The sequence below is a fragment of the Stegostoma tigrinum genome, chromosome 9 (genome assembly GCF_030684315.1).
Source record: "Stegostoma tigrinum isolate sSteTig4 chromosome 9, sSteTig4.hap1, whole genome shotgun sequence".
NCBI classification, from domain to species: domain Eukaryota; kingdom Metazoa; phylum Chordata; class Chondrichthyes; order Orectolobiformes; family Stegostomatidae; genus Stegostoma; species Stegostoma tigrinum.
In genome coordinates this window covers 34398229-34414546 of record NC_081362.1, presented here as the reverse complement: position 1 = coordinate 34414546, position 16318 = coordinate 34398229, and the positions used below count along the sequence as shown (strand labels likewise).

Below are 16318 nucleotides of genomic sequence, written 5' to 3'. Positions count from 1 at the left end.
GAATATACAAGCTCCACCCACTCAGTTGCCTGAGGGTGAAATCGAACTCCTGTTCCTTTGGGCTGTGAGGCAGCAGTGTTAATCACTGAGGCACCATGCTGCGCTACTAAAGCATCTTCATAATTCATCAATTAGATCTTCTCTCATTCTTTTAAACTTGAGGGTATAGCTTCATTTATGAAGTAAGTTAGTTTGGAGAAATTGGGATTGGTTTTATTTTTGATGAGGGGAAGATTGAGAATGCATTTATGTACTGCACATGTTGAGAGTTTGGAATGCACAGCCAGGTAGTGTTGTGGAGGCTGAAATGGGACATTCAAGTGGGCATTACGGTTTGGTCTTATTTAATTTAAATAATATGCAGTGTTAAGGTGAAAAAAACAGGGTGATTGCCATTAAGTCGTAATACTCATTGGGAGATTCAGTGTAGACCTGTGGGATGCCTGCCCAAACTCCCACTTCTGTACCATAGCAATTGTATGATTTTTTTTAAAGATTTGTGTAATTTTGCTGGCTAGGCCAAAATGTATTGGCTGTCCATAATTGCCCTTGAAGATGCTGGTAAGCTGCTTTCTTGAAATGCTGTGGTCCATTTGGCGTAGATACTCTACAAACTGCATTGACAAACTAGACTACATGACCTGTTACCAACATAGAATATATGGCTTTGAATGTTTCAAATGAATTCCATTATAGGATGGATATATATTGAATGTTTAAAAAAAACTCAACGTAAAGTTGTCGGTATGTAACAGAATAACAAGTTGCAGCCATCAATGAGACATGACGAAGTATATTGTTGAATTTTCTGAAATGAGTTTATTATAGGATAAATGGTGATTGTCTTGCTGGCCAGCAAGACAATGTTTGAATTTAAGATAATCTCAAAAATATTCAAGTACAGGTTTTTGGCGGGGGTTGGGGGGGACAGTGAAGAGTAATTGGAATGTGCATTTCTCAGGTGCGTTCTCCAACTTCAGTAATATACTTGTTATTTCGGCGTGTGTTGAGCTTTTACAATCCTCTTTTCAGGTAGCATACTTTATTTTATTTATTTATTAGGTCTATACCTCTTTTAAAAACATTTTTCACATCCTATTCAATTTTTTAGACGGCCCAGCCTGACCCTATTGAGATCCAACGACAGCATGAAATTCAGAGGAGGGCTGTTGCCAGGAGGCGAGCTAAAGCACAACAGCGAACTGGAACCCCACACCCTGTGGAAGGAAGGATACACACAGAAGTACAAACTGGTATGATTAGTTCAAAATGGCACGAAATGCTCATCCTTCCAAGCCTGCTGCTTCAGGATGCTGCATTTCCAAGTGTTTTAATGGGATTCTAGAGGCCATAGGTTGATTTTGAGATTTGGTTGTTTTCAAACAATACTTTCTGTATGTATGTGCATTGATGTTACTTGCAGACCGGGACAGGATCAGCTGTAGTGTTGGCTCTACAGATTACTATACCTTACTGATTAATAAGTATGTAACTGCTATCTTGCAAGAAAAGAAACTAGTAAGAAGAGACTGAAATATCTTACGAATGTCAAGTTTGAATGAATATTAACATTAATAAATTCCAAGCTAATCTTAATTTCTGTATTGAACAGAATTGTATCTGGAAGAACTCAGTGATCGTATAGAAGAAGTTGATGTTGATACACAAACAGATGCATTTTTGGATAAACCACAAACACCCCTTTTTATTCCTGGAAAAACGGGCAAGGATGTTGCTACGCAGATTGAAGAAGGAGAAGTATGTCATACAAAGCATGTAGAGTATATGTTTAAATATGTTGTTCTACATCAATTTGACAAAGTGGTCTGGATAATGACCTTTAAAAGGTGTTTTCATGGTGATAAATGAGCTAGGGAATGTTTTTATTTTAGACATAGCATTGTGTTCAATCGTTCATGAGATGCGGATGTTGCCAGTTGAGCCAGCATTTTTGTACCCAACCCTAATTGCCTTTAAGCATCAACCCCTTGTGTGGATATGGAGTCGCATGTAGGCCAGACAAGGGTAAGGACGGTAGGTTTCCTTCCCTGAACTTTATTATTGAACCAGATGGATTTTTTTAAAATTCCAATTTCACCATCTTTCATGGTGGGATTCAAACACATGAGCCTTAGTCTCAGGTACTGGTTTATTTGCTCAGTGACATTATCATTAAATTATCAACTCCCTATGTTGGCACAGAGCAAATTAGAAATCTGGTAATAAAAACATTCCCAGGAAAAAGTGCTCAAAGTACAGGTTAAATCCATATAGGGTCATAGAGCTTTTTTGCACAGAAATAGACCCTTTCGTCCAACTTGCCTGCACTGACCAGATATCCGAAACTGGTCTAGTCCCATTTTTCCAGCATTTGGCCTATATCCCTCTAAACTCTTCCTGTTCATGTACCTATCCAGGTGCCTTTTAAATGTTGTAATCATATCCATCGCCATCATCTCCTCTGGCAGCTTGTTCCATTCATACATCATCCTCTGCAAGAAAAGGTGCCCCTCAGGTCCCTTTTTTTAAATCTTTCCCCTCTCTCCTTAAATCTATGCTCTCTAATTTTGAACTCTTCTAGCTTGGGAAAAATACCTTGGCTGTTCACCTTATCCATGCCCCTCATGATTTTAAAAGCTCTATAAAGTCAGCCTCTCCCTATAGCTCAAACCCTCCAATCCCAGCAACGTTCTCTTGTAAATCTTTTCTGAATCCTTTCAAGTTTAACAACATATTTTCTATAGCATGGAGACTAGAATTGAATGTAGTAGTCTAAAAGTGGCCTTATCAGTGGCCTGAACAGCCTCAACATGACATCCCAACTGCTATTCTCAATGTTCTGACCAATGAAGGCAAGCATGCCAAATGCTGCCTTCACCATCCTGTTTACCTGCAACTCCACTTTCAAGGAACTATGCACCTACACCCCTCAGTCTCTTTGTACACCATCACTCCTCAGGATCTTACCATTAACTGTATAAATCTTGCCCATACTAAAATGCAGCACCTCACATTTATCTACATTAAACTCTGTCTGCCACTTCTCAGTCCATTAGCCCCCTAATCAAGGTCCCATTGTACTGTTAGATAACCTTCTCCCACTGTCCACTCTGCCACTGGTTTTGCTGTGATCTGCATATCTGCAAACCTTCAAACCATACCTCCCTTTATTCACATCCAAATCATTTCTATAAATGTTGAAAAGCAGTAGACCCAGCACCATGCTTGCGGCACACCGCTGATCACGGGCCTCCAATCTGAAAAACAACCCTATAGCACCACCCATGCTCTCCTAGCCAATTTTGTATCCAATTGCCTACCTCCCCCTGAATTCCATATAATCTAACCTAGCAGTCTACCACAGGGAACCTTGATGAATGCCTTGCTGAAGTCCATATAGAGAACATCTACCACTTTGCCTTCATCAATCATCCTCAAAAAAAACCTCCATTCAAGTTCGTGAGACATAATTTCCCATACACAAAGTCATATTGATTATTCCTCATCAGCCCTTGCCTTTCTAAATACAAGTAAGTCCTGTCCCCTCAGAATCCCCTGCACTTACTTACCCACTGCTATTGTCAGAGTCACTGGTCTGTAGTTTCCTGGTTTTTCCTTACCACTTTTCTAAAATAATGGTACTACATTAGCCACCCACCAGTCTTCCAGCACATTTGATGGTGTAATAGCCAAGTCCAAAACAAGAATCTTAAACATAGCCAATGACTGGTATGAGGGTAAAACTTGCTAAATTTGGTTTAAATAATTAAAAAATAATAGCAGTAAGTAAGAAGTGGGAACAGCAAATGAAGAATTTCAAGACGTTCAACATGAATATGTTCCTGTTTCTAAAAAGAATTCAATGAAATATAACGTGGTTTCTGAGTAAAGTTGACCACAGCCTTAAAAAAAAGTCTGTTATAAGGTATAACTGTAGAATTAAGGTTTGAAAATGTTTTAGAAACTAACAAAAGGCAGCCAAGAGATTGGCTAAAATGGGGAAAATAGAATATGAAAGCAAACTATATAGGCATATTAAACATACTGTGTAGGGTTTTTACAAGTATAATACAAAATGAGAAGAGTAGCTTAGAGGAAGCAGTGATACTTTAGAAACAGAGGTAGGGCAAGTTAATGTATGGAATGAGGAATTGCAAGAGGAGCTGAACAAATATTTTCTCTGACTTCACAGCAAAAGATCATGTATCAGAAATTGAGGGTAACCAATGGATTATTTAAAAGTGAGGAACTTCTAAGTAATTAAAATACCAACAGGGCCACGTTATGACATACTCGAGACTAAAAGCTGACAAATTCCTTTGAATAGACGACTTAAGTAAAGGAATTATGAAAGAGGTAGCTAAAACACAGTAGTTACAATTTTCCAAAATTCCCTAGCTTTTAGAATGATCCCAGCAATTTGAAGTTAGCAAAATTAACATTCCTTTTCAAGAAAGGAGGTAGTTAGAGAACTGGGAACATCAGACCAGTTTGTCTGGCATTATGCCAGTAACTGGAAAAATGATAGCATTATTACGACTTGTTTAATAATAAATTCTATGATTGTATCATGCTCAGATAAAGTCATGTTTAACAACTATCAGTTTTCTGACTGAATGCAAGATACAGTCACTTGGTGTTAGGAATAATATATTGACATGGATATTTCCACACTGAGAAAGCAATGAGGACATATGAATGGGACATTTTCAAGTTGGCAGGTTATGACTAGGAGGGTGCTGCCAGAAATTAGTGCTAGAGCTTCAGATATTTACAATTTCTATATCAGTGATTTTGGAGAGAGAGAGCATCATTTATCTACATTTGTTAACAATACAAAGCTATGCAAGAATGTAAGCTGTGAGAAAGACACCAAGGCTGCAAAGATGTGGTTAGATTAAATGAATGAATGTGCAACAAAGTGGCAAATAGAGCATAACATAGGAAAGTGTGAAGTTGCTAACTTTGGTTCTAAAAATATAGAAAAGCAAAATAGATTTGAAAAGGCATGGAGTAGCTAAATGCTGAAATGCTGTTCAGAGAGAGACCAGGATGTACTTGCAGAAGGTGTATAACTACATTTATGGCAGACAATTAAGAAGGGAAACTACCTTTTCTACAAGGTGATTTGATTGCAAATTTAAGGAAATATTGCTAGAATTGTGCGCAGGTTTGCTGAAGCTGGAATCATATCAAATACACTAAATCAAGATGGGCATTGAAGTGATGAGACTGTGTGCTTTCTTTTTGTCAGTTTAAAAAAGGGGTTTCTCTCTGGACAAATGAGAGATGATGTATTTGGCAGGACAAACAAGGTGAGCGAATATATAATGTTAAGACTCTGGAAAGCACCTAGCATCAGAGGAAAGTTGGTGTGCTTGTGTGCATACTGGTCCTTAACAGCATCAGGATGTGGATAAAGTGGTTAAGAAGGCGTATGGTACTTGTATTTATTGGCCAAGGAGTACTGCTAAGAGCAAGGAGATAACAGCTAGAGTATTGTGTGAAATTTTGCAATCCATATTATAGAAGGTATGTGATAACACATGAGGATGCTGAAGAGATTTACCAGGATGTTACCTGAACTAGAGTTTCAGTCCTGAAGAGATTGGACAGACTGAGGTTGTTTTCTTTGACATGATGGAGCTGCATAAAATTTTGAGGCAAACTTAGGGTAGACAAGAGACATTACCTGTTCAATGGAGGCATCAGTGACCAGGGAGCATAGTTTTTAAGGTAAGGGGCAGAATATTTTGAGGAAATACGACGAATACCTTGTTTTCACCCACAGGGTGTTGCGAATTTAGAACCCACTGCCTATAAAAGTAGTAGATTCAGAAACCTCAACATTTTAAGTATTTAGATGTGCACTTGCAATGCCAAGGTATACAAGGCTATGGGCCAAGTGTTGGAAAATAGGATGAGTGATGGCGCTATCGCCAAGTGTGCACATGACACATAAATAAGTGAGGATGCAAGCAGCAAGGATGATACCAAGAGTCTGCAGAAGAGTATAGACAAGCGAAATGAATGGGTAAAAACTTGGCAGTTGGTATGTAATGTGGGAAAATTTGCGGTTATGCAAATTGGCAAGACGGATGGAGGAGCTGAAGATTATTTAAATGGGAAAAGCCTGCAGAAAGCTACAGCAGCGAGGGATTTGAGGGTTCTTAGGCATAAAATTAGCATCTGCATTCAATCGGTCATGAGAAGGCAAATGGAATATTAGCCTGTATTTCAGAGGCAGGTTTTGATAAAACTATACAGGCCACTAGTCCAACCACAGATAGAATACTATGAAGTATTATTCCTGTTATTTAAGGGCAGATATTACTGGCATTGGAGGCAGTCTAGAGAAGTTCCATTACTTTGATTCTGGGTATGGAGGGATTTTTATTGTGAGCTCATTACCTCTTCTGATTCTTATCAGTTGTTTTTTTTCTGTATTTGGCTTTTGTTTAATAAACTTCTGTTCTGTTGTTAAAGAAACTCCACAGCCTTGTGTAACTATGATTCAGTGACTACACCCTTAAATAAAATTTTAAAAATACATAATCAATGAAGTCAAGTCTCACTCTAGGATCTGATCTGATCTGGCCTACCTTGGAGTGCCATCAACTGGCAGGTGATCCAAGCAACTACTGATAAATATCGTCCAAGACACCAGGAAATTGTGCATTAACATTTTTTTCATTATTACTGAGAGGACAGATGTGATTTTAGTTTAATGTACTATTCAAAGCAAGGCACTTGTAATCATGAGACTCTTCTTCATTTAATTCGTTCCTTCAGAATTTTCTGCAATAGTTTCCCTACCACTGACATGACACTCACCAGCCTGTAATTTCCTGGTTCATCTCTACCAACACTTTTTAAAAAGCAGAACTACTTTAGCAGTCTTCTGGGCAGACAGGAATTAAAAATTTGTTTCAGTGAAGCTCAATGCAAGCTGAAGGGACACACCTTATTTTCTACTGAAGCACTTCAAAGCTTTCAAGCCTCAACAATGAGTTCAGCAACTTCAGAGCCTTAACTCTGTCCTCCATTTTTGATTAAGTTCCCTCACCTGCTGTCTCTTGTTGGCTTTAGTAGAGCAGACCCATTTCCTCCTTTTCAAAAGTATTATTACACCTGTTTTGCATTCAGTCACTCCTTTACCACTTTTATCACTCCATTTTCTATTTTGTTGTGAGCATCTTCATCACCTGTTCCACTCAGTGGTAAAACAAAAATAAATTTAGGGTGGCAAGATGGCTCAATGGTTAGCACTGCAGCCTTACAGCACCAGAGACTTGGGTTCGATTCCCGCCTCAGGCGACTGTCTGTGTGGAGTTTGCACGTTCCCCCGTGTCTGCGTGGGTTTCCTTCCACAGTCCAAAGATGTGCAGGTTAGGAGGATTGGCCATGCTAAATTGTCCGTAGTGTTCAGGCGTGTGTGGGTTATAGGGGGATGGGTCTGGGTGGGATGCTTCAAGGGGCGGTGTGGACTTGTTGGGCCGAAAGGTCTGTTTCCACACTATAAGGAATCTAATCTTTAAAATAGTTTTTGGTTGTGTCCATGCCATTCAAAATCACCTATGAGCTGAAGGGTCTTTACCTGTGTGGCAGACCTGTATGTCTGACTGTTCTAACTGCATAGTAAGCAGGTAGTAAAAGGTGGTGTGGATTTGATATTGAGCCTTCGTGTTGTCATGATTGCTTCTCCTCCAATGATTCAGTACCGTTTGCCTAACTTTTTCCAGCTCTTTGACTTTGACATTGAAGTGAAACCAGTGTTGGAGGTGCTAGTGGGAAAAACTATTGAACAAGCTCTACTAGAGGTTATGGAGGAGGAGGAACTGGCTAACCTGCGTGCCTTGCAACGTGACTTTGAGGAGCTTCGCAATGCCGAGCTAGCAGAAGTACAACGTATGGAAGAGAAGGAGAGACGGCACAGAGAGGAAAAGGTACAAGTCATTCCTGCATAAGGTTTTTACATAAAATACACTTTTCCTTTCACTGTGCAAAATTGTGTAAAGATGTTCAGAGTTTGAGAAAAATGTAAATAACTTTGTTTTTAATAGATGATTAAGAGGTAGATTATTATGAATTGACACTTAATTCACAGAAGTTGTAGAATCTCAAAGATTACTTTATGTAAACTCATCACGTCTGCATGCTGGCTGACAAGTACTGGCAGCCATCTAGCCTAATCCCACTTTCAAGCTCTTGCTTCTAAGCTTCATGAGTTACAGTACCTCAAGTGCATATTCAAGTATATTTTTAAATACTGTAAGTTTCTGCCTCTGCTACCATCTCAGTTCCAGTTCCCCCCACCCTCTGGGAGTAACTGTTCCCCCTCACATTTCCTCTAATCCTCCTACCACTTATCTAAAGTCTACGGACCCTTCAATCAAGGCGTGTATGGTCTTGCTATAAGCTTCAATTAATTATCCCCTCAACTTCATAGGTTCTCAAGAAAATAAGGCCAAACTGTCTAATTTTTTTCTCATAATCAAAATTTTCCAGTCCATACAACAGCCTTGTAAATTCTTTTTCTTTATATCCTCTCTAACATAATCGCATGTTTTCTCTTTCTTGGTAAGAGCTGACCTGAGTAGTGTCTTGTATAGTTTAGACATGACCTCCTGAATTTCATATTCTGTGACAAGGCTAACAGTTTCAAGTGTCGGATGTGCTGCTTTGAACATCTTGTCGACCTCTCCAGCCACATTCAGGGATTTATGGATATACACTTAAAGGTCTCTCAGGCTACTGAAGCATAGAGGAACTATCATTTTCTGTGTTTCCTTTCTTTGTAAGGCTTTCCAAAATACATTTTCTCCTACCTCTCCAGGTTGAACTTCATTCACCGTTGTACCCACTCATCTGCTGACTCAGTTGACTTCAAACAGCCTATGGTTTTCTTCTTCACTAGGGTACTGCAGTTATTTTGGGTGACTTCAACGTACGTGTTGATTAGACTAACCGAATGGGTAGCAATGCAATGGGGGAGGATCGCCTGCAGTATGAGGGATGATTTCCTTAACCAAAATATCAAGGAACCAACTAGAGAGCAGGCCGTGCTGGACGGGATCTTAATTAACGAGATAGGATTAATTAGCAACCCTGTGGTGCAAAATCTTTTTGGGAAGAGTTACCAAAATATGGTAGAATTCTTCAGTAAGACAGAGAGTGATACAGTTAAATCTGAGACTAGGGTCCTGAACTTAAAGCTAACTTTTGAGGACATGAACTCACATTGGCTAGGATAAGATGGCCAAGGATACTTAAGGGGTTGACAGTGGACAGGCAATGACAGACATTTAAATAACATGTGAATGAACTTCTACAATTGTACATCCCTATCTGGCATAAGAGTAAAATGGAGGGTGACTCACCTTGGCTTAACAAGGGAAATTGGGGCTAGTGTTAAAGCCAAAGAGGAGGCATTAAATTGACCAGAAAAAGCAGCAAACCTGAAGACTGGGAGAAATTTAAAATTCAGCAGAGAAGGACAAAGGGTTTAATTTGGAAGAGGAAAATAGAATACGAGAGTAAGCTTGTGGAAGACATAAAAACTGACTGCAAAGTCTCTATGGTTATGTGAAGAGAAAAAGACAGGTGAAGACAAATGTAGGACCTTTTACAACTAGAATCAGGTAATTTCATAATGGACAACAAGGAGACGGCAGACCAGTTGAACAAATACTTTGGATCTGCCTTCACTAAGGAGGACACAGATACCTTCTGGAAATGCTAGGGGACAGAGGGTCAAGAATGAAGGAAGGACTGAAGGAAATCCTGATGAGTCAGGAAATGGTATTGGGGAAATCGATGGGATTAAAATCCGGTAAGACCCCAAGGCCTGATGCTGTGCATCCTAAAGTACTTGAGAAATGTTGGCCCTAGAATTAGTGGCAGCAAAAGTGATCATTTTCCAACATTCTGCAGACAGTGGACTGACTGGGTGGTGGCAAATGTATGCCCCACTTTTTAAAAAAGGAGGGAGAATGAAAATGGGGAATTATAGGCCTGTCAGCCAGATATCGGTGGGGAAAATGCTGGAGTCAACTAAGAATGTAATAACTCTGCATTTGGAAAGCAGTGACAGGTTCGATCCAAGTCAGCATGGATTCACTTAAAAGGAAATCATTTTTAACAAATATTTTTCTGGAACTTTTTGAGAATGTGATCAGTAGTGTGGACAGGGATCAATTAATGAATGTTGTGTATCTAGACTTTCAAAAAGTTTTTGACAAGGTCCCACACGAGAGATTAGTAAGCAAGATTAAAGCCCATGGTATTAAAGGTAATGTATTGACATGGATAGAGAACTGGTTGGCAGTCAGGAGGCATACATAACAATTTGGACGAAAGAATTGAATGCAATATCTCCAAATCCACAGACGACACGAAGCAGAGTGGCAATGTGGGCTGTGTGGAGGATGCTAACAGACTGTACGGTGACTTCAACAGGGTGGCTGAGTGGGCAAATACTTGGCAGATGCAATATAACAGATAAATATGAGGTTATTCACTTTGGCAAAAACAGGGAGGCAGATTATTATCTGAATGATGACAGTTTAGGAAAAAGTGAGGCACAAGAAGACCTGGATGTCATGGTGGAACAGTTGCTCAAGGTTGGCATGCCAGTGCAACAGGTGGTAAAGAAAACTAATGGCATACTGGCCTTCATAGCAAGAGGATTTGAGTATAGGACTAGTGATGTCTTGCTGTGGTTATACAGGGCCATGGTGAGGCCATACCGTGAATGCTGTGTGCAGTTTTAGTTTCCTATTACTGAGGAAATGCATTATTTTGCTATTGAGGGAGTCCAATGAAGGTTCACCAGACTGATTCTCAGTATGTCAAGACTGATATATGACGAAAAACTGGATTGACTAGGCTTGAACTCCCTGGAATTTCAAAAAATGAGGTGGAATCTCACAGAAACACATAACATCCTGATGGGACTGGACAGGCTAGATGCAGGAATGATGTTCCTGATGCTGGGAAAGTCCAGAAGTAGATGTCACAGCCTATAATAAGGGGTAAGCCATTCAGGACTGAGATGAGGAAGTTTTTCTTCAATCCGTTTTCAACCTGTGGAATTCTCCAACCCAGAAAGTTGTTGGACCCAATTCATTTAGATGTATTCAAGAGATAGCTAGTTGTAGCCCTTGTAGATAAAGGGAATAAGGGGTATGGAGAGAAAGTAGGATACTGAAATTGCATGAACAGCCATGATCATATTGAGTGGTGGTGCAGGCTTGAAGGGCCAAATGGCCTACTGCTGCACCTATTCTCTATGTTTCTATGAATTCTTAACTGTGGAGTTACTAATCCTCATGCTGATACTAGCTATAAGGGACAAGTAACTGTTAATTGTTGTTCCAGGGGATGTAAAGTTATCGACAACCTCCATAGTGAGGCTGTCAATGGTGGGTAGAGGATGATTGTTTACATACTGGCCCACAACTTTGCTAAACTTTATCCCAGTTCCTTCCAGTCCCAGGAGAACCAAACTACAAGCTGTGGCAAATAAAGGTCAATATGGGTTATCAGCATGGCATCATTATTTAACAGCCTCTCATAGACATTATACAATTTGAGAATTTGCTGGAAAAGCTCAGCAGGTCTGGCAGCATCTGTGAACGCTTGGCGTGCGAGAGCTAGTGAGATCAGTGCCCACATTCTCCACTAGGTACGTACGCAAGGTTTATAATTGGGGGAAGAGTAATTATAATTCTGTTAGACAAAAACTGGGTAACGTAAGATGGGAACAGATGCTGTCAGGGACGAGCACTATCGAAATGTGGAGGTTGTTTAAGAAATGCATACTGAGTATGCATGTTATATTTGTCCCTAGCAGGCAAGGAAGGTGTGGACGAGGAGGGAGCTTTGGTTCTTTTAAGAGGGGTCAAACGAATGGTTAAGCGGAAAAAGGATGTCTGTAAAAGGTTTAAGAAACAAGGAACAGAAGGCTCTAGAGGGATACAAGAGGGCCAGGAAGGAGCTGAAGAAAGGGCTTAGAGCTGCAAGGGGGCATGTGAAAATCTTGGCAGATAGAATCAAGGAAAACTCCAGGGCTTTTTACACGTACGTGAGGAATAAGAGAATGACCAGACAAAGGGTAGGGCTGATTGAGGATTGTAATGGGAATTTGTGCATGGAACCTAAAGAGATAGGAGAGATCCTTAATGAATCCTTTCCTTCAGTATTCGCAACTGAAAGGGACCTAGTTGTGAGGAGGACAGTGTGAGACAGGCTAGTAGGCCAGAGGAGGTGGATGTTAGTAAGGACGATGTACTGGGAATTTTGAGGAACTTGAAGATAGATAAGTCCCCCAGGCCCGATGGGATTTATCCAAGGATTCTACGGGAAGGGAAGGAAGAGATCACAGGGCCTTTTGCGATGATCTTTTCATTCTCGCTGTACACTGGGTATAGTGCCAGAAGATTGGAGAGAGGCAAACATCATTCCCTTGTTTAAAAAAAGGAATAGGGATAATTCTGGAAATTACAGGCCTGTTGTTAGTCTTATGTCAGTGGTGGGCAAATTATTGGAAAGAGCTCCGAGTGATAGGATTTATGATCAGTTGGAAAAGCAGTTTGCCCATTTACCTCCTCCCTCCCCACTATTCAAGGGCCCAAATGTACTTTCCAGGTGAAGCAACACTTCATCTGCATTTCACAGAATATAGTTTACTGCATTCGCTGCTCAGTGTGGTCTCCTCTACACTGGGGAAACGAGGTGTAGACTGGGTGACCGCTTCACAGAACATATACGTTCTGCTTTCAAGAAAAGAATTTGATTCATGATAGTCAGCATGAATTAGTGAAGGGTAGATCATGCCTCTCAAACCTTGCTGGATTCTTTGAAGAGATGGCCAAACATGTGGATGAAGTGAATGTGGTATATATGGATTCTTCAGAAAACGAAGAAGGGTCTTGACCCGAAACGTCAGCGTTCCTGCTCCTCTGATTCTGCTTGGCCCGCTGTGTTCGTCCAGCTCTACACCTTGTTATCTTAGCTGTTAATGGGGACTGTTAGTGACTGACAAAAGGTCGTATGTAATGGCAGGCTGTGTGCTAACAAGACCTGGTGTGTGAGATAGGGGGCTAGAAAATAGGGACTAAACTCTCCTGTAATTATTGAACTTGATATTGAGTCCAGAGGGCTAATAAGGTCTCTAAGTGGAAAATAGGGTGTTGCTCTTCCAGCTTGCATTGAACTTGGCTGGAACACTGCAGCAAGCTAGAGAGAGATGTTGCTAAGGGAACAGGGTGGTTTTTTTAATGACAGGCAACAGCTAGCTTAGGGTCTTTCTTGAAAGCAGAACGTATATGTTCTGCGAACCGGTCACCCAGTCTACACCTCGTTTCCCCAGTGTAGAGGAGACCACACTGTGAGCAGCGAATGCAGTAAACTATATTCTGTGAAATGCAGATGAAGTGTTGCTTCGCCTGGAAAGTACATTTGGGCCCTTGAATAGTGGGGAGGGAGGAGGTAAATGGGCAGGTGTTGCACCGTCAAGTGCAGGAGAAGGTGCCGTGGAGCTGCAGGGGTTGTTGGAGGTGAAGGAAGAGTGGACCAGGATGTCCTGGCGGGAATGGTCTCCGTGAAAGGTGGACAAGGGAGGGGAGGGAAATGTGTGTGGTGGCATCTCGTTGTAGGTGGTGGAAATGGCATCTGATGATCTTCTGGATGCAGATGCTGGTGGGATGGTAAGAAAGGACAGAGGGAACCATATTGCTGTTGCGGGAGGGAAGGGGGGGATGGAGGGCACAAGTGGGTTTCTGGGAAAAAATTCTTCCTCATCTTAGTCCTGAATGGCTTACCACTTATTCTGGACTGTAACATTAACTTCTGGACTTTCTCAGCATCAGGAACATTCTTCCTGCATCTATGTTCTGCTGGCAACAACGACCTTAAGCTACCTGTTGCCTGCCACTTTAACAAGTCACCCTGTTCCCTTGCCAACATCTGTCTCTGGCTTGCTACAGTGTTCCAGCAAAGCTCAATGCAAGCTGGAAGAACACCACCCCATTTTCCACTTGGACCCTGTAGCCCTCCTGGACTCAATATCAAGTTCAATCATTTTAGGGACTAAACTCTCCTATTTTCTAGCTGCCCTACCCCACACACCAGGTCTTGTTAGCACATAACCTGCCATTACATGCTACCTATTGTCAGTCACTAACAGTCCCCATTAACAGCTATTCACCCTCCTAGCAGATTGTTATTAACTTTTTTTGTCTATCTGACTGCTCTTTTCTCTCTATCCTTTATCCTATTTACTCCCTACTCCATTCCCATTCCCATTCCCCTCCCCCTCCCTATTTTCCACGATATAAACTAATGTTTTCCCAGCTACTATCAGTTCTGAGGAAAGGTCACTGGACCCAAAATGTTAACTCTGATTTCTCTTCATAGATGCTGCCAGACCTGAGCTTTTCCAGCAATTTGTTTTTGATCCTCCAAATATCCTTCTGCTGCCCAACTTTGTTTGGATTCCACAACATCAATCGCAGCCAACACATCATCAATGGCTCTTTCCCCAACTTTGTTATATTTCCTAGCGGAACAGGAGAGGGTCATTCAGTCTCTTTGTTACAGATTGTACTCCTCCACTTTCGGTATTCCATGACCCTTGACTCCTTTATTGATCAAAAACCTATACAACTCTGCCTTGAATAAGTTCAACAATCCAGTCTCCTTCTCCTTTTTTTGAGGAAGCGAATTCCCTATATTAATAATGTCATGAGAAAAATATATTTCTCATTATTCACAGCTTAGAAGGGGAAAGCTCTTGTTCTTAAATTGTGATGCTAGTGCTAGTTTCACCCACAACAGCAAACATCCTCCTGGAAACTACTGTCTCAAGTTCCCTCAGGATCTCGTGTTTCAAAAAATTGATCTCCATTGTACTTCATTAATTACAGCTTACCACTTAAAAAAAGTCTATTTATACCCTATTTCCTGCTTTTTGTTAACCAGTATTTTGTCCATGTTCATATTTCCTCCACACTATATATACTCTTATCTTTTCTTTATAGCCTTTTGATATATCTTACCAAATGCTTTTTGGAGTATCAAGTACACCACAGCTACGATTTCCCCTTTTTTCATCTTGCTTATCACATCACTCACAACTCGTTAAACATGATTTCTGTTTCAGAAAGCCATGTTGATGCTGTGATCACATTAATTTTCAAAGTTTCTTTCTATAATTTTTTTTGATTATTGTTTCTAGTAATTTTCCCACAGCAGATGTAGGGCCAGCTAGCCTATAGTTTCCTGTTTTTTTTTCTAGCTGATATTATTTTAGCTTTTTTCACAATTTTTTTGGGCCCTTCCGGTATCTAATTTTTGAAAGTGCTACTGAAAGAGGACTGATAAATTCCTGAAGCACAGCTGAATGCTGGTTGTGAAGGGAATTAATGTTTAAACTTGCATGAGATGCTAGTCAGGTGAGCTGCTTTGTCTTGAATGATGTCAATCTTCTCGAGCATTGTTAGAGCTACAATCATCCAGGCAAGTTTAGGGTATCCTATCACACATTTGACCTATATGGCAGACAGGCTTGAGAATGCTAGCAAATATGAGAACGTGTTGAGCTTTTGAGGGGATTTAAATAGCAATACCTGGCCACTCATGCTCCATTTTGGTCCTGCTAGTGGCAGTCAGCTCCAGATTTTGTTGCAAAAAGATAACATTTGACTGACTGTCTTAAAACCATTGATTTTATTTTCCTAAATTGTAGACTGAAATGGGAAAATAATTGTTTGCCCTCTTCCCGGGATAGCACAATGGAAATCAAGCCCTGCTACACTCGGTGATCATAAAACTTCAATATTTTCTAGGAGTATGTAAAATTGCATAATTTACCAGTCTTTTAGAACCAGGCTGACTGAAAATATTACCAGGTTTCTGGACATGAGAGCAACCGTTTATTGCAAGCAAATATACTCCAGCTAAAGGTGAACAATTATGAACTATTAGCGTATAACTCTACTCATTAAAACTCCATTGCACGGCCTTTCCAGTCTTTCCCGCTGTCAATCAACCCTGACTATCAATCTGTTCTCCAACTGGAAACCTTGGAATGGGCTGGGAAATCCATTGCCCCCTGAAGACCATGTGTGTGACATTCAAGCCGGATGATCTAGACCTAGACATTGACAGGAAATTCAGACACGACTGCTGCAAAGCTATTAGAGATGTCAAGGGGCAGTACCGGACCAAGTTAGAGACCCAAGCTATCCACTGTCTGTGGCAAGGCCTACATGACACAATGGGATACAAAATGAAGCAGAACAGTATAGCAGGCAAA

At 40.7% G+C, this 16318-nt stretch overlaps 1 protein-coding gene across 3 annotated transcripts in view; it reads left to right on the top strand.

Annotated features, from left to right (window-relative positions):
* Positions 1 to 16318, top strand: part of rsph3 (radial spoke head 3) — a 100976-nt gene that overhangs the window by 25885 nt on the left and 58773 nt on the right. For all 3 annotated transcript variants that reach the window (XM_059648475.1, XM_059648477.1, XM_059648476.1), the window contains exons 3-5: positions 1112 to 1253; positions 1613 to 1758; positions 7743 to 7946. In XM_059648475.1, the coding sequence (XP_059504458.1) occupies positions 1112 to 1253; positions 1613 to 1758; positions 7743 to 7946 (492 nt within the window). The remainder of the gene's footprint in view (positions 1 to 1111; positions 1254 to 1612; positions 1759 to 7742; positions 7947 to 16318) is intronic.